The 16,775-nt window shown below is 38.4% G+C and overlaps 1 protein-coding gene across 21 annotated transcripts in view; it reads right to left on the reverse strand.

Annotated features, from left to right (window-relative positions):
* Positions 1–16,775, reverse strand: part of EPB41 (erythrocyte membrane protein band 4.1) — a 184,314-nt gene that overhangs the window by 80,922 nt on the left and 86,617 nt on the right. For all 21 annotated transcript variants that reach the window (XM_087446422.1, XM_087446415.1, XM_087446420.1 and 18 more), the window contains 2 exons: positions 16,160–16,264; positions 3,689–3,731 (listed from right to left, as the gene is read on the reverse strand). In XM_087446422.1, the coding sequence (XP_087302548.1) occupies positions 3,689–3,731; positions 16,160–16,264 (148 nt within the window). The remainder of the gene's footprint in view (positions 1–3,688; positions 3,732–16,159; positions 16,265–16,775) is intronic.

Genomic DNA, 16,775 nt, shown 5'->3' on the forward strand with positions numbered 1-16,775 from the left:
AAAATGTCTGGAAACAATCTAAATAAATTTATTTAGCAAGAGAAGATACATCTCCAAGATACAGTGTTAGGTGAAAAAACATCAAGGTCAAGAGTAGTACATATAGAAAGCAACAGTGAAAGTTGGGGGCTAGAAAAAAGTATATATTACACATATGATTATATGTATGTGCATAAGCTATCCCTATGAGGACATACAATAACTAGTTATAGTATTTGGGAAACCAGGAAGGGGAACTCCCGGGAAGGGAAACTGAGAGGCTAGGAGAAAACGGATAGGAAGAAGACCTACTTTCACTCCATAAAAAAATATTTTTTTTAAAAAAGAGACTGCACAAAAGAAAGATAATAAGTACTAGTATATTAAAATTATCTATCCATTAATCCAGATCCCCCAGTGACCTCAAGTTAACAGATCTAATCAAATGAAAACATTAAAAAAAAAAAAACCATATGCGCCGATTGGATTTTTCTCTCCATTTAACCCAAAATAAGGAAGTTTAACTGTATTAGAAATAACCATATCTAAACAGAGATGGCCCAAATATTAACTCTTTTACTTTTGTTAACCGCAATTGTAAGAAGGGGAACTCAAACTTTCCACACAAGAGATACAAGTTTAGGTTACTGCTAAAGAAGATATCCAGTTTCACTGTGGGCAAGCTCAGGGTTAAATGCAATAGAGAGGCTAAAAAAGTTAATCACTTGCAATTCAAAAACTTCAACATTCAAAAAATATTAAAGTCAAGCTTTAGTCAGTGACCATTTTTAGAGTATGATATATATAATTATAATACCTTACGGAGAATATTTAGTGAGATAAAAAAATGGTGGTTGGAAAAGCTCTAAAAATTTTCAACATTAAAATTTCTGCCTTCTAACTCAGCAATGGTTCAGCGACATTCCTGCCAAAAGAGTATAACCTGAAGATTCATGTACCACGAGGAAACATCAGACAAACTCAAAGTGACCATTTATAAAATCACTGGTCTGGACTCTTCAAACTTTCAACGTTATGAAATACATGAAAGACTTAGAAACTATTTCAGATTAAAGAAAACTAAAGAGATGTGACAACTAAATGCAAAGGATCACCTTGGACTGTTGAGATTAACCCAAAACGTCCATCAATAGGACTCGTTATATATATTATGTTACAACTATAGAATCATTAAAAAAAAAATTTTTTTTTTTGTGAAGAAGATCAACCCTAACATCTGTTGCCAATCCTCCTCTTTTTGCTGAGGAAGACTGGCCCTGGGCTAACATCCGTGCCCATCTTCCTCCACTCTATATGTGGGACGCCTGCCACAGCATGGCTTGATAAGCGCTGCATAGATCCGTGCCCAGGATCCAAACCTGTGAGCCCCGGGCTGCCGAAGCGGAGTGTGCGAACTTAACCACCATGCCACCGGGCCAGCCCCCCCCCACAAAAATTTTAATGAATGAAATAAATTTATATATGTTGATATGAAGAGTACTCCAAATTATGTTAAATAAAAAAGATTGGTTGCATATTTATATTAAATATGTATAAATATATCCATATTAAACTTATTCATATTAAAATTTATACATATTAAATACGTATTTATATTAAAACACATGTGTATCGGGGCTGGCCTGGTGGCACAGTGGTTAAGTTCGCACACTCTGCTTCAGGGGTCTGGGGTTTGTGGGTTTGGATCCCGGGTGTGGACATACACGCTGCTCATCAAGCCAGGCTGTGGTGGCATCCAATATAAAAAATAAAGGAAGACGGGCACAGATGTTAGCTCAGGGCTAATCTTCCTCAGCAAAAAGAGGAAGATTGGCAAGGGATGTTAGCTCAGGGCTAACAAAAAAGAAAAAAACAAACAAACAAACAAAAACCGCATGTGTATCTATACACACTCAGAATATCTCTGGAAAGAATACAAGAAATGGGTTAAAGGACAGAGGTAGCAGGGAGATTTACTTTGTACTATATTCATCCGTATCTTTTAATTTTATACCACATATTTATATCATCTATTAAAAAATTAATTTAAAAAACTACATATAGCATAATACATATATAACACAATATATAATACATAACAATGTATAGCATAATTGTATTTCTGAAAAGTAAATTCTATATATGCCTAGAAAAAAATCTTGCAGATTACACTAATTTAACAGTGATTAAATCTGGAGGATGGGATTTAGCAGCCTTTTACTTTCTCTATGATATATTTCCATAATGTTTAAATTTTCCACAATGGGTATATATTACTTGTGTGATGAAAAACATTTAAAAAACCCCCAAACCTTTGCAATAAATAAATGTCAATATTCTCTTTGGCTTAATGAAATATTTACATTTGATTCCCTATTAAAGTTTGTGTTAGGAACACAGTTTTTCTTTACTATGTTGAAGGAAGGGTTTTTATTATTTTGTAATTTTTTAAAAAACAACACTTAGGTTCTTTTGTTACCAAGAGATTTTTTCTTTTTTATAGCCAGGAAGGTAATCTACTAGATATTCTTCTCTACCCATCATAAACTCTGTTTTAACTTTTCTTCTTAAAAAGTCTTCTTGTACAATCATTTGTTCCTAAGTAATATTGAATATCAAAAGTATTTTCATTGAAAGGGGGTAGGAGTTATGCTTTTCTTGTCATGTCTCGAATATTCTGAATATTTTTTGCTGATTTGCATTTTAAAACAAGATTTTATAGGCCAGGAGCAAATATGGAGAGTTGCCAGTCCAAAGGAGTATTTTGTTTCTCTATCTTAAGAAATATAAATTATAAATAGGTCTAAAGGAAAACATTTCAACATAACAAAAATGTTTTCTTTTAAGAAACGAATGAAAAATAAAATTTGTTTTCAAGTGATAAAGAGTTAAAACTTACTAATCATGATGAATAACATCTCTCGCAGTTCCTCGAAGTTTCCTCAAAAGTAAAATAAACTAAAAGGACATCTAGTCAAAAACAGGGGGGAAAAGTCTCTACCCTTTAGCTAGCCCACTGGGCGTAGGGCTACAAAATACTAATCTACACTTTTTTCGACCTAGAAGCATTCATCCCAGGACATCAGTCTGAGCCGAGTGTGCAGCAGTAATATGTGCTAGAGGGCTGGGGGCTGGGAGCTGGCATCTGGGAGAAAGCCACAATGTCAGAGGGCCATTGGCAAAGAATTCTCAGTCTTCTATTCTTTCTTACTCTTCCACAGTCTCTTATACTTCAATTTGGAAGAGGACTGTTGAAAAGGGACAAAAAGAACTATAGAGAGGAAAACACGGAGAAGGTTAGAACGCAAAAGTCCAGAACAATTTAAAAGGAACAGAGGAGGCAGCAAACTCCTAATTACAGGCTACTATAGTTTCAATCACTACCCTTTTGAGAAATGACTCCTATATCCTTTTCCTCTTCTCATCTTTGTTCTTTTCCACCTTCTGTTTCTCTCAACCATTCCTATCTTCCCCAACTTTGCCTAGTTGTAATAAAGTCATCAAGATCTGACCTACATCTCAATAGCGTCCACCTCTGCTGTATCTTTCTATTACGGAATCTCCTCCTTCCAGGGGAAGGCTTTATCTCAATTTCAATGCCGTCTGCCACAGTCAGGATTCTAAAGTGACTCACAGCCAGAAAATGGTTCAAAATCCTCTGACCTACTAAAAGAAAGAAAGAACTATAAAAAGAGCTATATTCACTTACCACGAACCTGCTTTTTTATTTCTTTGGCAGAATCCAGCCATGTCTGTAAAAAGAAGAAAAAGCATTCACACAGAGCTCCAAAACACATAAACCACAGAGTACCAGAAGTAGGATTACTGACCATCTTCGAATAGCGCCTGCGGGTCAACCTACATTTCCGACATTCTTTGCATTAATTTCACACAGCACAGTAATTGTGAGCACAGAAACAGGGAGCCGGCGAGTTGGCCTTGCATCCTAGCTCCCCTACTTCCCAGCTGAGTGACTTTAGGCATCTCTGTACCGAAGTTTCCTCATCTATTAGAGGAAATTAAAATGAGATAGCAGTAGTAGTGCCTATCTCAGAGAGTTATTGTGAAGATTAAATGAGTTAATATATGTAAAGCTCTCAGTAAACAAGAAATGCTAAATACGTGCTTGCTATTTTTATTATTCTGCAAAGACAGGTAGAGATCTCTAACCAGGATTAATTGACATCACCCAGATCTTGTTTTTCCCTTCAGCTCTGAGCTCTGGTCTCATTCCAGTTTTCCATGAATAAATATTTGTCTTCTCTGACTACTCTTGCCCACACTGATGTCTCCCTCCACTGTTCTCCAACCCCACTTAGAGTCTGCACACCACGAGGGCAGGGCTCCTCAACCTCAGGGGGACCATGCAAAATAATGGCACTTGAAAAAGAGCCTCACCATTAACATCTTTCATGGGTTCTTGGGAAATGTTTAGAGACAGAAATTTCTAAATTGAATTGTTTAAAATATTTTTATTGATATGAGACATACAGAAAAGTACATAAAGCATAAGTGTATAGATCGATAAATTATCAAAATGAACATACAAGTATAACATTACCAGCACCCCAGGAGCCCCTCTCATGCCTCCACCTAATCCCTCCCCATTCCTTCCTCCAAAAGGTTTAAAATTGAATTTTAGTGGTATTTAGGAAAGAGGAATAAGGTGCCCCCTCCTCACCCTCTACCAACAAGGGCAAAAAGCACAAGGTGACCATCCCATTTGGCATACCCAAGGAATGGGCTTGAACACCACAGTCTTATATGTGATTATATACTACTTTAACTGTTATATAAAGATAGTCACCACAACAGACAATAAGTACAGGAGTGGGGACTAATTTCCTTTTATCTCTCCTGCCCCTGCAATTAACAAAGAAGATTAAAAAATATGTGTTAAAAAATACCACTTAATATAAAATTGTTCTATAGCATAAAAACTAAGCACACATTTGTTTAAGCCCTGTCAGAAAAGTAGTAACCTTCATCTCCCATTAAGACTAAAGAACTTCAAATTATTGTAGGTTCAAATGCAAAGAAAGACTTTATTTTTTTTTTTTTTAAAGATTTTATTTACTCAGTTTTTCCCCCCAAAGCCCCAGTAGATAGTTGTACGTCATAGGTTCACATCCTTCTAGTTGCTGTACGTGGGACTCGGCCTCGCGTTGGACGGAGAAGTGGTGCCTCGGGGCGCCCCCGGGATCCGAACCCAGGCCGCCAGCATCAGAGCCTCGCGTTGGACGGAGAAGTGGTGCCTCGGGGCGCCCCCGGGATCCGAACCCAGGCCGCCAGCATCAGAGCGCGCGCACTTAACCGCTAAGCCACGGGGCCGGCCCCCAAAGAAAGACTTTAAAACACCAACTGATAAATTTTATGGAACCTCTGAGAACCATGGTTTATACTATGCAATCCAGAACTCTTAACAAAGACTACGTTCTACCACTTTGGAATGAACATCTCCCCACCATAATGACTTTTAATAATACTATTTTCCACTATTTTTTAAGAGAAATCGCCCAAGGTAACCTGAAGCTGCCAAGTTTCATACAGGGATTCCACAAGCCATCCTATGACGGGGCTAGAATTCCCATCAATTTGACATAAAGAAGGCAAACCCAGATTTGTGTCAATCATATGGGACTCCAAGGTATAAACTACATTATAAAACTAATTATTATTGCTTCAGTATCTAGACCTCTAAATCAAAATAAAAAACACTGTATACAAGATAATAAAAATCAATGTGTACAAGAATAGGTACTTTTATGCTCAATTTAAATTATTCAATTCACAGCATCTGATTTAGCCAACAAATATTTGAGTAATGTCTCCATGTGCTAGGCACTGTAGTTACAAAAAAGGATTTAAAAATAGTGCCTGTCTTCAAGGAGCTGTCAGTCTAATGGAAGAGGTGAACAGTGAACAATGAATGTGTTTGTTCTAGGTGTGATGATTACCATGAAGGAAATGTGTGTGAGTGCTATGATAGAGCGTAGAGAGCTCTAAGAGCACAAAGGAGGTGCACCAAAATGAATTGGGTATAAGAGGCAGTTAGGAAACAGTTTCTCAAAAGAATGTTTGGGAGATCTAAATTGAGCCTTGAAAGACAAACAAGAGTTAGGTGGGCAAAAAAGAAGAGGAAGTAATAGAAAGGCACAGAGAATAAGAGAGAACATGACACATCTCAGTTGCTACATGTAGTTCAGCACAGCTGGAGCACAGAGGTAAGGAGGAGAGATATAAAATGGAAAAGAATGGCCAGATCAGGGAGGACATTCTATGGTAAGAAACTTGGACTTGATCAAGTTCTAGGCAAGGGGGAGCCATTGAAGGATTGAAAATAAAGGAGTGGCATGAATTAGAGGAAGCATGACTGTAGACAGGGAAGCCAAATAAAAGGTTGTTTTTGAGAATGATAATTGTGGTCTAGAAGAGAATAATGGTTATGGGGACAGGCTTTTAAGTCAGATAGTCTTGAGTTCTAGTCCTGTCTCAACCTCTTCACCATTTACTACCTGTGTAACCTTATATAAGATAATTTTTCTGAGTCTCAATTTTCTCATATATAAAATCGGGATAAAACGACCCTCCTCACAGAGTTATTGTGGATTAAATTATTTGATGTAGAAAAAGCACATAGCCAGTACTGAATAAATTGTACTGATATTGATAATCAAAAGGGCCTGATGGGATAAAGTCTATGGGACAGAGAAGAAAGATATTTAGGAGCTAAAATGACTGAGTAGATGGGGTATGGGGAGGGGTGGGCTGATGATAAGAGTTGGTAAGGTATAATGGTAAAGGATAATTCCCGAGTTGCTGGCTTGGGCAGGGTGGAAATGGTACTATTCACTGAAACAGCAAATGTAGGAAAAAGAATACATCTTCATGAAGAAGGAAAAAATAGGAAAAACTGGAAACAACCAAATGTTTATTAACAGTAGAATAAATAAATTATGATATATTTATATAGATATATGCCTAAGGTATCTTTGGAAATCCAAGTAGAATATTTCAATAGATAGCTGGATAAGCAGGTGTGCATTCAGAAGAGAGATTTGGACCAGAGATACAAATTTGGGCACTTTCCCCATATAGGTGGTAGATGAAACCATGAAAGTAGATAAAAATCACCCAGGGAACAAACAGTAGAGTGAAAAGAAAGAAACTAAAGGTAGACCCTTGGGGAACACTGACATTTAAGGGATGAGAGAGGAAAAAGAGCTGAGAAGTAAACAGAGAAGAAGTGACTAAGTGGTAGGAGGAAAACAGGAGAGACTGGCATCACAGAGTCCAAAGGAATAGAAAGTTTCAAGGATGGACAGCCAAGCTCATCAACACTGCAAAATGGACAAGTAACACGAGGATGAAAAACATGAGGATCTTGGCAAGGGCAGAATGATAAGGGCAGAAATCAAAATGCAATGAGTTACACCAAGTGCAGGTGAAGATGTGACACAGCTGGAACTCTCATTCAGTGCTGGTGGGAGATGGTATCCACTGAAGCTGAACATATATGTGTTGTCTACAACCCAGCAATTCCACTTCCAGGAATACACCCAACAGAAATGAATATGACAAGATAAGCACTAAAAGACATGTACAAGAATGTTCCTAGCAGCAGTATTCATAAAAGCCCCAAACTGTAAACAAGCCAGACATCCACCAACAGTAGAATGCACAAATAAAGTGTGGCATCGTCAAACAATGAACTATTATACAGCAACGAGAATGGATAAACTACTGCTACTCGCAATAACATGGATGAATCTCAAAAACACAATATCGAACAAAAGAAGCCAGACCTAAGAGAATGTATGTATGATTTCATTTACGTAAAGTTTAAAAACAGGCAAAACTAACTGATGGTGATAGATGTCAGGAAGATATCTGTTACTTTTGATAGGGGGTGGTATGGGAGTAATGATTGTTAGGCATTGGGGGTAGTGACTGGGAGGAGGCACAAGGGGGATTCTGGAGTCCTAGTAATGGCCATTTTTTGATCTTGGGAGTATGTTCACTTCCTAAAAATTCTTTGAGATATATATGTATGATTTACACATTTTCCTGCATTATGTTTTACTAATAGGAAGTGAGGAAATAGAGATAGTTATGCGTAAACTAAATTCTCAGGGAGCATTGGTTGTGAAGGACAGGAGAAGGAGAAGGTTATAGCTAGAGGAAAGAGGCAGAGATTAATTTATAAAATAACAAAATATTGAGAGGATAAAAGTTATAGAACCCTATTTTAGTAGGGATCTTAAGATGCCCCCCAAAAATACCAATTCTGGATTATCTTCTAGTTTCTTTTTTTGGGAGTGTGAGGAAGAGTGGCCTTGAGCTAACACCTGTTGCCAATCTTTCTCTTTTTGCTTGAGGAAGACTGTCTCTGAGCTAACACCTGTGCCAATCTTCCTCTATTTTGTATGTGGGGTGCCACCACAGCATGGCTTGACGAGCGGTGGGTAGGTCCACACCCAGGATCCAAACTCAAGAACCCCTGGCCACCAAAGTGGAGTGTGTGAACTTAACCACTACACCACCGGGCCAGCCCCTATCTTTTAGTTTCTATTTGAATACTTTCAGTAGCAAGGATTCCCTTTCAAGAGTCCATTTTGCCAGGCATATCTTGTGAGTTAAATAAATTAACCTTTTACACAGAATTTAAGTTTTGTGCTTTAAAAAGAATTGCACTCCTTCTCAAGCTTAAAACAAAGCTTCAAAATAATATAGAGATGAAGAGCAGTGATATCCTGATACAGATCTCCATTTATTCAACTGAAGAATTACAGGTATCACGTGTGCTCTACTTCAAAACACATTCTCACACGTTGTTCCTTTCACTTGGAATACTCTATCCCCATTTCTTCATCTGGAAGATTCCTGACTATCTCTTATAATTCAGATCTTATGTTACCTTCTGCAGAAAACCCTGTCTATGTGGGTGCCCATCTTATGGCTGTCCCCTAGTCAGTCCGGGAGCTCCCTGAAGAAAGACTGTATTTTATAGCTCTGCCTAGCATAAGGCAAATGCTATCTATTCAATAAATGTTTGATGAATGAATGAATGAATGAATGAACGAACGAATGAAGAACGCTACTGAAATAAACCAGGAGAGAGACAATAGTTTCAACTTAAGGCTTTTTTTTTTTTTTTTGAGGGAGATTGGCCCTGCACTAACATCTATCGCCAATCTTCCTCCTTTTCTTTTTTCTCCCCAAAGCCCCAGTACATAGTCGTGTATCATAGTTGTAGAGTTGTAGCTCTTCTATGTGGGACCCCACCTCAGCATGGCTTGATGAGCTGTGAGTAGGTCTGCACCCAGGATCCGAACCGGCAAACCCCGGGACGCCAAAGCAGAATGCACGAACTTAACTGCTACGCCACCGGGCTGGCACCATCAACTTGAGACTTTTAAGAAGGTAACATGAATAGAAACTTTTCATATCTTTTTTTTTTTTTTTTTTTGAGGAAGACTAGCTAACACCTGTTGCCAATCCTCTTTTCCGCTGAGGAAGACTGGCCCTGGGCCAACATCCGTGCCCATCTTCCTCTGCTTTACATGGGACGCCACCACAGCACGGCTTGATGAGTGGTGTGGAGGTCCGCACCCGGGATACCAACCTGCGACCCCCAGGCCGCCAAAGCGGAGCACAAGAACTTAACCACTATGCCACCAGGCCGGCCCCTAAATCCTTGTCTTTTGAGGTAAAAGACTTATCTATAAATTCCACAGGTCTGTCTTCTTTAACGCAAGGAATAACCATTGTTTATGCTGCTGTTGTAACCACAGGCCCATTTAGAGCCAGTTCAAACAGACCCCACCTCTTATCAACAGAGTGATTCAGAAAATTTGCAAAGTCCTGTAGCCAGAGCATGCGCAAAAGAAGTAATCTTGACCTGAAATGACCGCAGAACCACAGATTTTCCTCCCCATGGAACCAAAGGACCAGGACGTGACTGGAACTTAAAAGTCAGACTCTTATCAGAAGCGAGAGGTCTGTCATTCAAGAAAATCCAGTGTTAAAATTCCTTCCCCCACCTTACCATAAATGTTTAGAACTTCATCATAAACGTTTAGAACCTTACCATAAATGCTTGAAGCCCACCTATCAAAACCTGTCCCACTTGGGGGCCAGCCCTGTGGCATAGCAGTTAAGTGCGGGCGCTCCGCTGCTGGCCGCCTGGGTTCGGATGCCGGGCGCACACCGAGGAACCGCTTGTCAAGCCATGCTGGGCGGCGTCCCATATAAAGTGGAGGAAGATGGGCACAGATGTTAGCCCAGGGCCAGTATTCCTCAGCAAAAAATAAAAAATAAAAAAAAAGGAGGATTGGCATGGATATTAGCTTAGGGCTGATCCCCCTCACAAAAAAAAAAAAACCTGTCCCACCAGCATTTCCACGTGCCAGCCTGTTCTCCCTAACCTCTTAAATTTCACCCCTAACCCTGAATCGGGGAGACAGACGTGAGAGCACATGCCCCCCATCTCCCTGAAGATTGATCTTGCAGAATAAAGCTGATTTCTTTTCCAAACAGCTGATGCCGTAATTAATTGGCTTGTTTATGTGCATCAGGTAGGAGAACCATTTTTGTGTGGTAACACTTAATATGTTGATTACAAATCACTGCTCCAAGATATGTTCAGAGAAACTCTCTAGTGCAGGTAATTCTAGGTCTCACTCCTTAAGCCTTAAAAAAGCCACATTTAAATTCACTAGAGATGTCAACCCAAATCTTCCTAGCAAAAGACAGGATTCCAAATGCAGCCTCTCTACTCTACAAGTATGTTTACAAAATTCATTTTAGTCTTCCTAGTTTACCAGACAATAAAAATACAATCATTACTGGCACTTGCCTTCAAAGCCAGTCGTGAATCAATGAAAAACAATCCATCCTCTCAGAGGACTATAAACTAAATCCCTCACACTCTTGATTTAATATTCACTCCATTGGTGTTTGCTATTTGCCTTTGCAAGGTGAAAGAAAGACCCTCCTGGCTATGAATGACTATCTTTCCAGAGTGGATTATCTGACTCCTAAGGTACAAAAATTCACCCACACAGAAAATGGAAGAAACAGGAAAGAAGGCTATATTGAAATTATTGTTATTTTTTTTTGGTGAGGAAGATTGGCCCTGAACTAACATCTGTTGCCAATCCTCCCCTTTTTGCTTGACGAAGATTGTCACTGAGCTAACATCTGTGCCAATCTTCCTCTATTTTGCATGTGTGACACTGCCACAGAATGGCTTGATGAGTGGTGTACAGGTCTATGCCCAGAATCCGAACCTGCGTACCTTGGGTTGCCAAAGCAGATCATGCGAAGTAAACCACTATGCCACCAGGCCAGCCCCACTAGTGAATTAAATGAACCCCTAATTTAAAATTCTCATTATTTACTAGAAGAGCTCAAGTTTTTCGCTTAGAAAGAGAATCTGGGGGTAGAGGTGGGGTAGGAATTAATGTGAGTGACTTTCTTCCTAGGAAAAATCCCTGATTCAGTCATAAATAACTAATTCTAAGCAGGAATAAAATGTAAGAAGCAACTATTTAACTCATATAATTTTGATTCATAGTGGTAATAAATCTCTCACAGGACTATAGAAGTTTGCTTCTGACTGCTTTTCCTCTTCTCTTGCCAGACTCAGTCTGGCAATAGGCCTATTGTCATGCAGTCAGTAGGGAAAGAAAGCAAGCAAGCCATTCCAAGTGAGGAAAGAGTCAATTCAATTAACTTTCCTCCCTGCTAAAGGCACTCAATTGTCTACAAACAAAACACACAGATCCAGAAGCTCTTAAGGAGAGAAGTTACATATACAAAAAACAAATTTTTACACATACAAAAGAAGACACCAGAGACTAGAAATGGAAAAAGGATAAAATATTTCTCTCGCCTTGTATTATGGTTCAAATTTTTTCTCACAACATGAAGAACTAATTCTGTAGGTAGGAAACAAAAACCAAGAAACAAAGATAAAATGTAAAAATCAAGGAAAGAGGAATAAAAAGCTAAAGAAGAAAATCACTTAAGAAGGGGCAGCAGGCAAGGAATTTCAGGGTGAATTGACTGTGTAGCTTGGAGGAAGCCACTCTGCCTTTACATGCTTCAGTTTTCTCATCTCTAAAATGAGGAGAATGAGCCCCAAGAGTCTTTACAGCTCTAGTATCTTTTGTGCTTTCCGAATGACAGAAAATTTAGATAAATGACTAACAAGGATTAATTGTTTTACAGATTTAATCATTTCATAAATATATACTTCTAAAGAGAATATCTGGAAATCTGGCTTATTGACAGTAGATATATAGGAAATGGTAACTAAAATGAAGTTGGATAATCTGGCTAGATACATCAATTTTAAAGATTTTATTTATTCAGTTTTTTCCCCCCAAAGCCCCAGTAGATAGTTGCATGTCATAGGTTCACATCCTTCTAGTTGCTGTACGTGGGACTCGGCCTCGCGTTGCACGGAGAAGTGGTGCCTCGGGGCGCTCCCGGGATCCGAACCCGGGCCGCCAGCATCAGAGCGCACGCACTTAACCGCTAAGCCACGGAGCCGGCCCTAGATACATCAATTTTAAATTAAAGATATGCTGCTCTCCACTATACCCTACCTGAGAAAAGATCAGGTAGATTATTCAGTTGGAAAGGTGCTCCACAATGCACCACTAGATTATGACACACAAATCTAATTTTTTTTAAGCAAAGCCTTTGGTTAGTTGGTAATTTCATTTTTAAATAATACTATCATAATAACAATGATAATACCTAATTTTTATTGAGTGCTTCCTACATGCCAGGTACCATTTTATATGCTTTTATATAGATTATCTCATTATCATTCCCATTCTACCAATGAGAAGAGAGAGGTATAAGTAACTTACTTAACTCACAACTAATAAGTGGCAGAGCTGTTCTCTCAAGTGTAACAATATGTCTCACTCTTTTAACATTTATTGAATGCCTACCACACTCAAGCCAGTCAACGAGCTAGACAAGGACATTTTTTAGGAAATCACAGTCCGGTAAAGAATACAGACATGGGCCCCAAGCAACGGATGATAATCAATCCACACAGAGACACATCACTGTGAATCTCCGAACCTTGAAGAGAGATGAAGACGGAAGGAAGGAAGGAAGGAAGGAGGGAGGGAGGGAGGGAGGAAGGAAGGAGGGAAGGAGGGAAGGAGGGAAGGAGGGAAGGAAGGAAGGAGGGAAGGAGGGAGCGAGGGAGGAAAAGACAGAAAGAAAGAAAGATTCTACTAGCTTAATTCTACAAAGGGCAGGAGAGAGGGAAGGTCATACAAAGAACCAAGAATCATAATGGCTTTGGCCTTCCAAGCTAGAAGACAATGGAGCAATGCCTTCAAAATTATGAAGGCAAATGATTTCAAGCCTCAAATTCTGTACGCAACCAAACTAACAACCAAATGTGAGAGTAGAATAAAGATATTTTTCAGACATGTAACGTCTCAAAAAGAGTACATCTCATGCACCATTTCTCAGAAGGAGCATCTATGAAAACACAAGGAAAGCTAGCACAAATGAAACAGGAGAAACATCACAGGAGGAGGCAAAGCAAATCCCCAGGATGATGGTGATGGGAAATAGCAGGGACAGCTAGACAGAAAGTGCAACCCATACAGAGACTGGAGAAGTATGACTCAAGACACAGCATAGTGAGGAAGAACTGTCATCATCAAGATGGCTTTTGCTACTGTATTGCCCCTTTAACCTGACAATGCTAAGGAAGTGTTCCCCAGATTCATTTTTGCACAAGATTTGCTCGGACTATGGGCTAATGAAGTTCCTGCTTTCCTTTCTATGCCTACTTCCTGGATCAGCTAAAGACCCTCAGTTTAACTCAAAGAAATACTCTGCTTTGACCTATTTTTGAGAGTTGGAGTTTGGCCACAATAAACTTAGAAGCAGAAAATATAGAACAGCCCATTGCCCCTGATCACATTCCTATTGGATATCCTGTAGAACCTGGCCCATATTACAGATCTGCCAGATGCCTTGACTATATTAAGCCCTATGTTTCCCAGGATTCACTTGCCCATTGATTTCCCCAGAAGGGGTTCTTATAAACTATCAGGGAAGTTGAAACCAAATTATAACTCAGACACATCAACTTTTCTTTTCCAGAAATATTTTAGCCAACAGGGACAATAATGCCCTTTTTTGCGCAAAACCAGGTCTGTACTTCACTATTCAGCTTATTATATTAGGCACTTTCAATATCACTTTACACATAAACACATAAATGAATATAAATAAAGCAATTTAATATTTGCTCATTAAAACATAAATAAGATAGTAAAAACTACTACAAAGGAAATAAAACTTGTTGACAGGACAGAATATGGATGACACCAACAATGGTGAAAAGTTATCAATGCAACTAAAAGTTTTTGAACCAATTTGAGCCCTACAAGCTCATCTGCAAGAGGAAAGAATTTCCTTTGCTGAATGCCTTTAGATGAGCCAGCTTCTAGACGTTTAAGTATGCTTGGTTCATAGAAAAATTATTTCCTGTTATATTAAACAAGTAGGTACTCAGTAGACTTTCTTTACATGCCAAATTCAAGTATTCTCAAATCAACCTTGAAGTTTTTTCCCCCCACAATATAAAAACATTCAATTTTATCTCACTGAGCTTGTATAACATAAAATACTTTTCAGAGTATTTTCCTTGATTCATGGGAGAATTTTCTAGTTCACGGCTGCAGAAAGTTTTTCACTACAGTTTTGGGGGTATTGTTCTGTTTTTTAATTACTTTCAATCTTCCCTTACAATGGAAATTAGAGGTTTCAGCATAAGCTGGTTTGAGTCTTTCAGGAGACAAAGCAGAAGTTAAGTCTTAAAGAACAATATTAACCTAGTGCTGGTAAACATAGTTCTTCTGTTTGAGTCAAAAGTCATTCATAGAAGGAACAAACTGTTACAAACTACTAGGTCACTACTAGCATATTCTACAAATAGATTCTGTTTAGGCAAAGGGAAATTCCATGTCTTCTAGTTTGCATTATCTAACTCAAATAACCCAATCCATAGGATTTGCAGTTGTTAAAGGCTGCTGTCCTTCATCTTTTCTTAATAAATATAACTCATCTTGGAGAAAAACCAACTAAAATAGCTTGAATACACTGTATACAAGACTCTCTCCCTCTGACCTGGCCCCTATGTAGCTCTCCAAATTCCTCTATTACTCTGTTTCTCGCTCCCTATGTTCAGTCAGGCTAGATGGCTCTTAGTTCCTCTATTGTCAACTCTCGACTCCAGGCCTTTAAACAAGCCATTCTCTCTCTACTTCACTTGTCTATTTTATCTCTCAGGTTTTGGCTTAAGCATCACCTCCACAGAGAAGACATCCCCAGCCATACCCTCCCATGACATCTCGTACTTCCTTTTGCATGACACTCATCACAATAAACCCTAAGTTTCAGAGGGCAGGGACCATGTCTATCTTATTCACAGCTGTATCCATGTCATCTAGGATAGCACCTGCAAATACTTGTTAAACTGGACTAAAGTTTTCATCATTAGATTTTAAGCTAAATATGTGTAATTTTCAGTTAACTGGACCAGGAAATAATTCAAGTTTTCTAAAGTAAATACCTAACTTTTAACCTTTCTTCCCTCCTCCATGTTCTTATACTTTCCTTTACTTCCATCAAAAGTTAACTACTGGTTTCCTTCTAGGCTGAAAGAAAAAGTCAGATTCATTGTATGACTGTTTCAATAATATTGGGACTTTATTCTCTTTTATAACATTACTCTTAAGTGATACTATAAGTGTATATCATAATTATCCTATAATATTGATAGACTATCCATTCAAATATTTATTATGAACCCCTACGTATTAGACACAATACTAATTGTATAATACATGAAGTTAATGGTATCTACTTGCTAATGAGAACATCATAGCTCTGTACTTTCCCTGTCATTTAAAAATATATAGTAGATACTCTCTCTCAATGATGAAAGAACACACTAGCAATGGTTGTCTCTTTAAAATGTTCATTCTAGAGGGAAAATCTGAGAAACAAGAATAGACATGAATAACTAAGTATACCATGTCTTGGAGAGGCAGGCGTAAATACATTTTTAACAATAATAAAAGAACTCAAATTTTTTGTCAGCTTTTTACATTATAAGCAGTCTCCTCACCTTAGAGGTTGCATTATCCCAAATGGCTAGACCAAAGTAGTCTTCTTCCAAAAGATTGAGATGCTCACATACTCGTTTAAGCAAATCTTGTCCCTTAGCATGTTTCTGCAAAGATATATATACTTTAGTTGAGGTTTCCTCTTATTCCTGTATTCATGACCAAATAAAATAAAATGTCACTTTCCAATTTCCTCTTTTATCCTTGGTTACTAACACTTTCAGATGGCTATACAGTGTGAGTAGAACAACGAGAATTACAAAAATCCTGTTTCTTAATTTGTCAGCTTAAATATGTAACACACTTATAGTGGCTTGGAAATAGTGCTACAATTTAAAGCACAATTCCACTTTCCCTCCATCTACCATCTGCCACCTCCATCCTAAACATCACATTCTTTATTTTTGGTGCAATATTTCCTGAAACTTGCTATGGGCTGCTACCAATCACTGTGGCCACCTGAATTAATTGAATCAACTGTTGACACTGACAGTTAATAGTGGCTATGGAAATAACTAGACTCTCTATCATCCTCAGACCAAATGTTCCATGAAAAAGAGCCTTGTCTCAACTCTCTGCAATCTCTTTCAGAAAAATGCATAAAGTATAAAATTCTAG

The sequence above is a fragment of the Ceratotherium simum genome, chromosome 22 (assembly GCF_057802395.1).
Source record: "Ceratotherium simum simum isolate JZ-2026a chromosome 22, ASM5780239v1, whole genome shotgun sequence".
NCBI classification, from domain to species: Eukaryota; Metazoa; Chordata; class Mammalia; order Perissodactyla; family Rhinocerotidae; genus Ceratotherium; species Ceratotherium simum.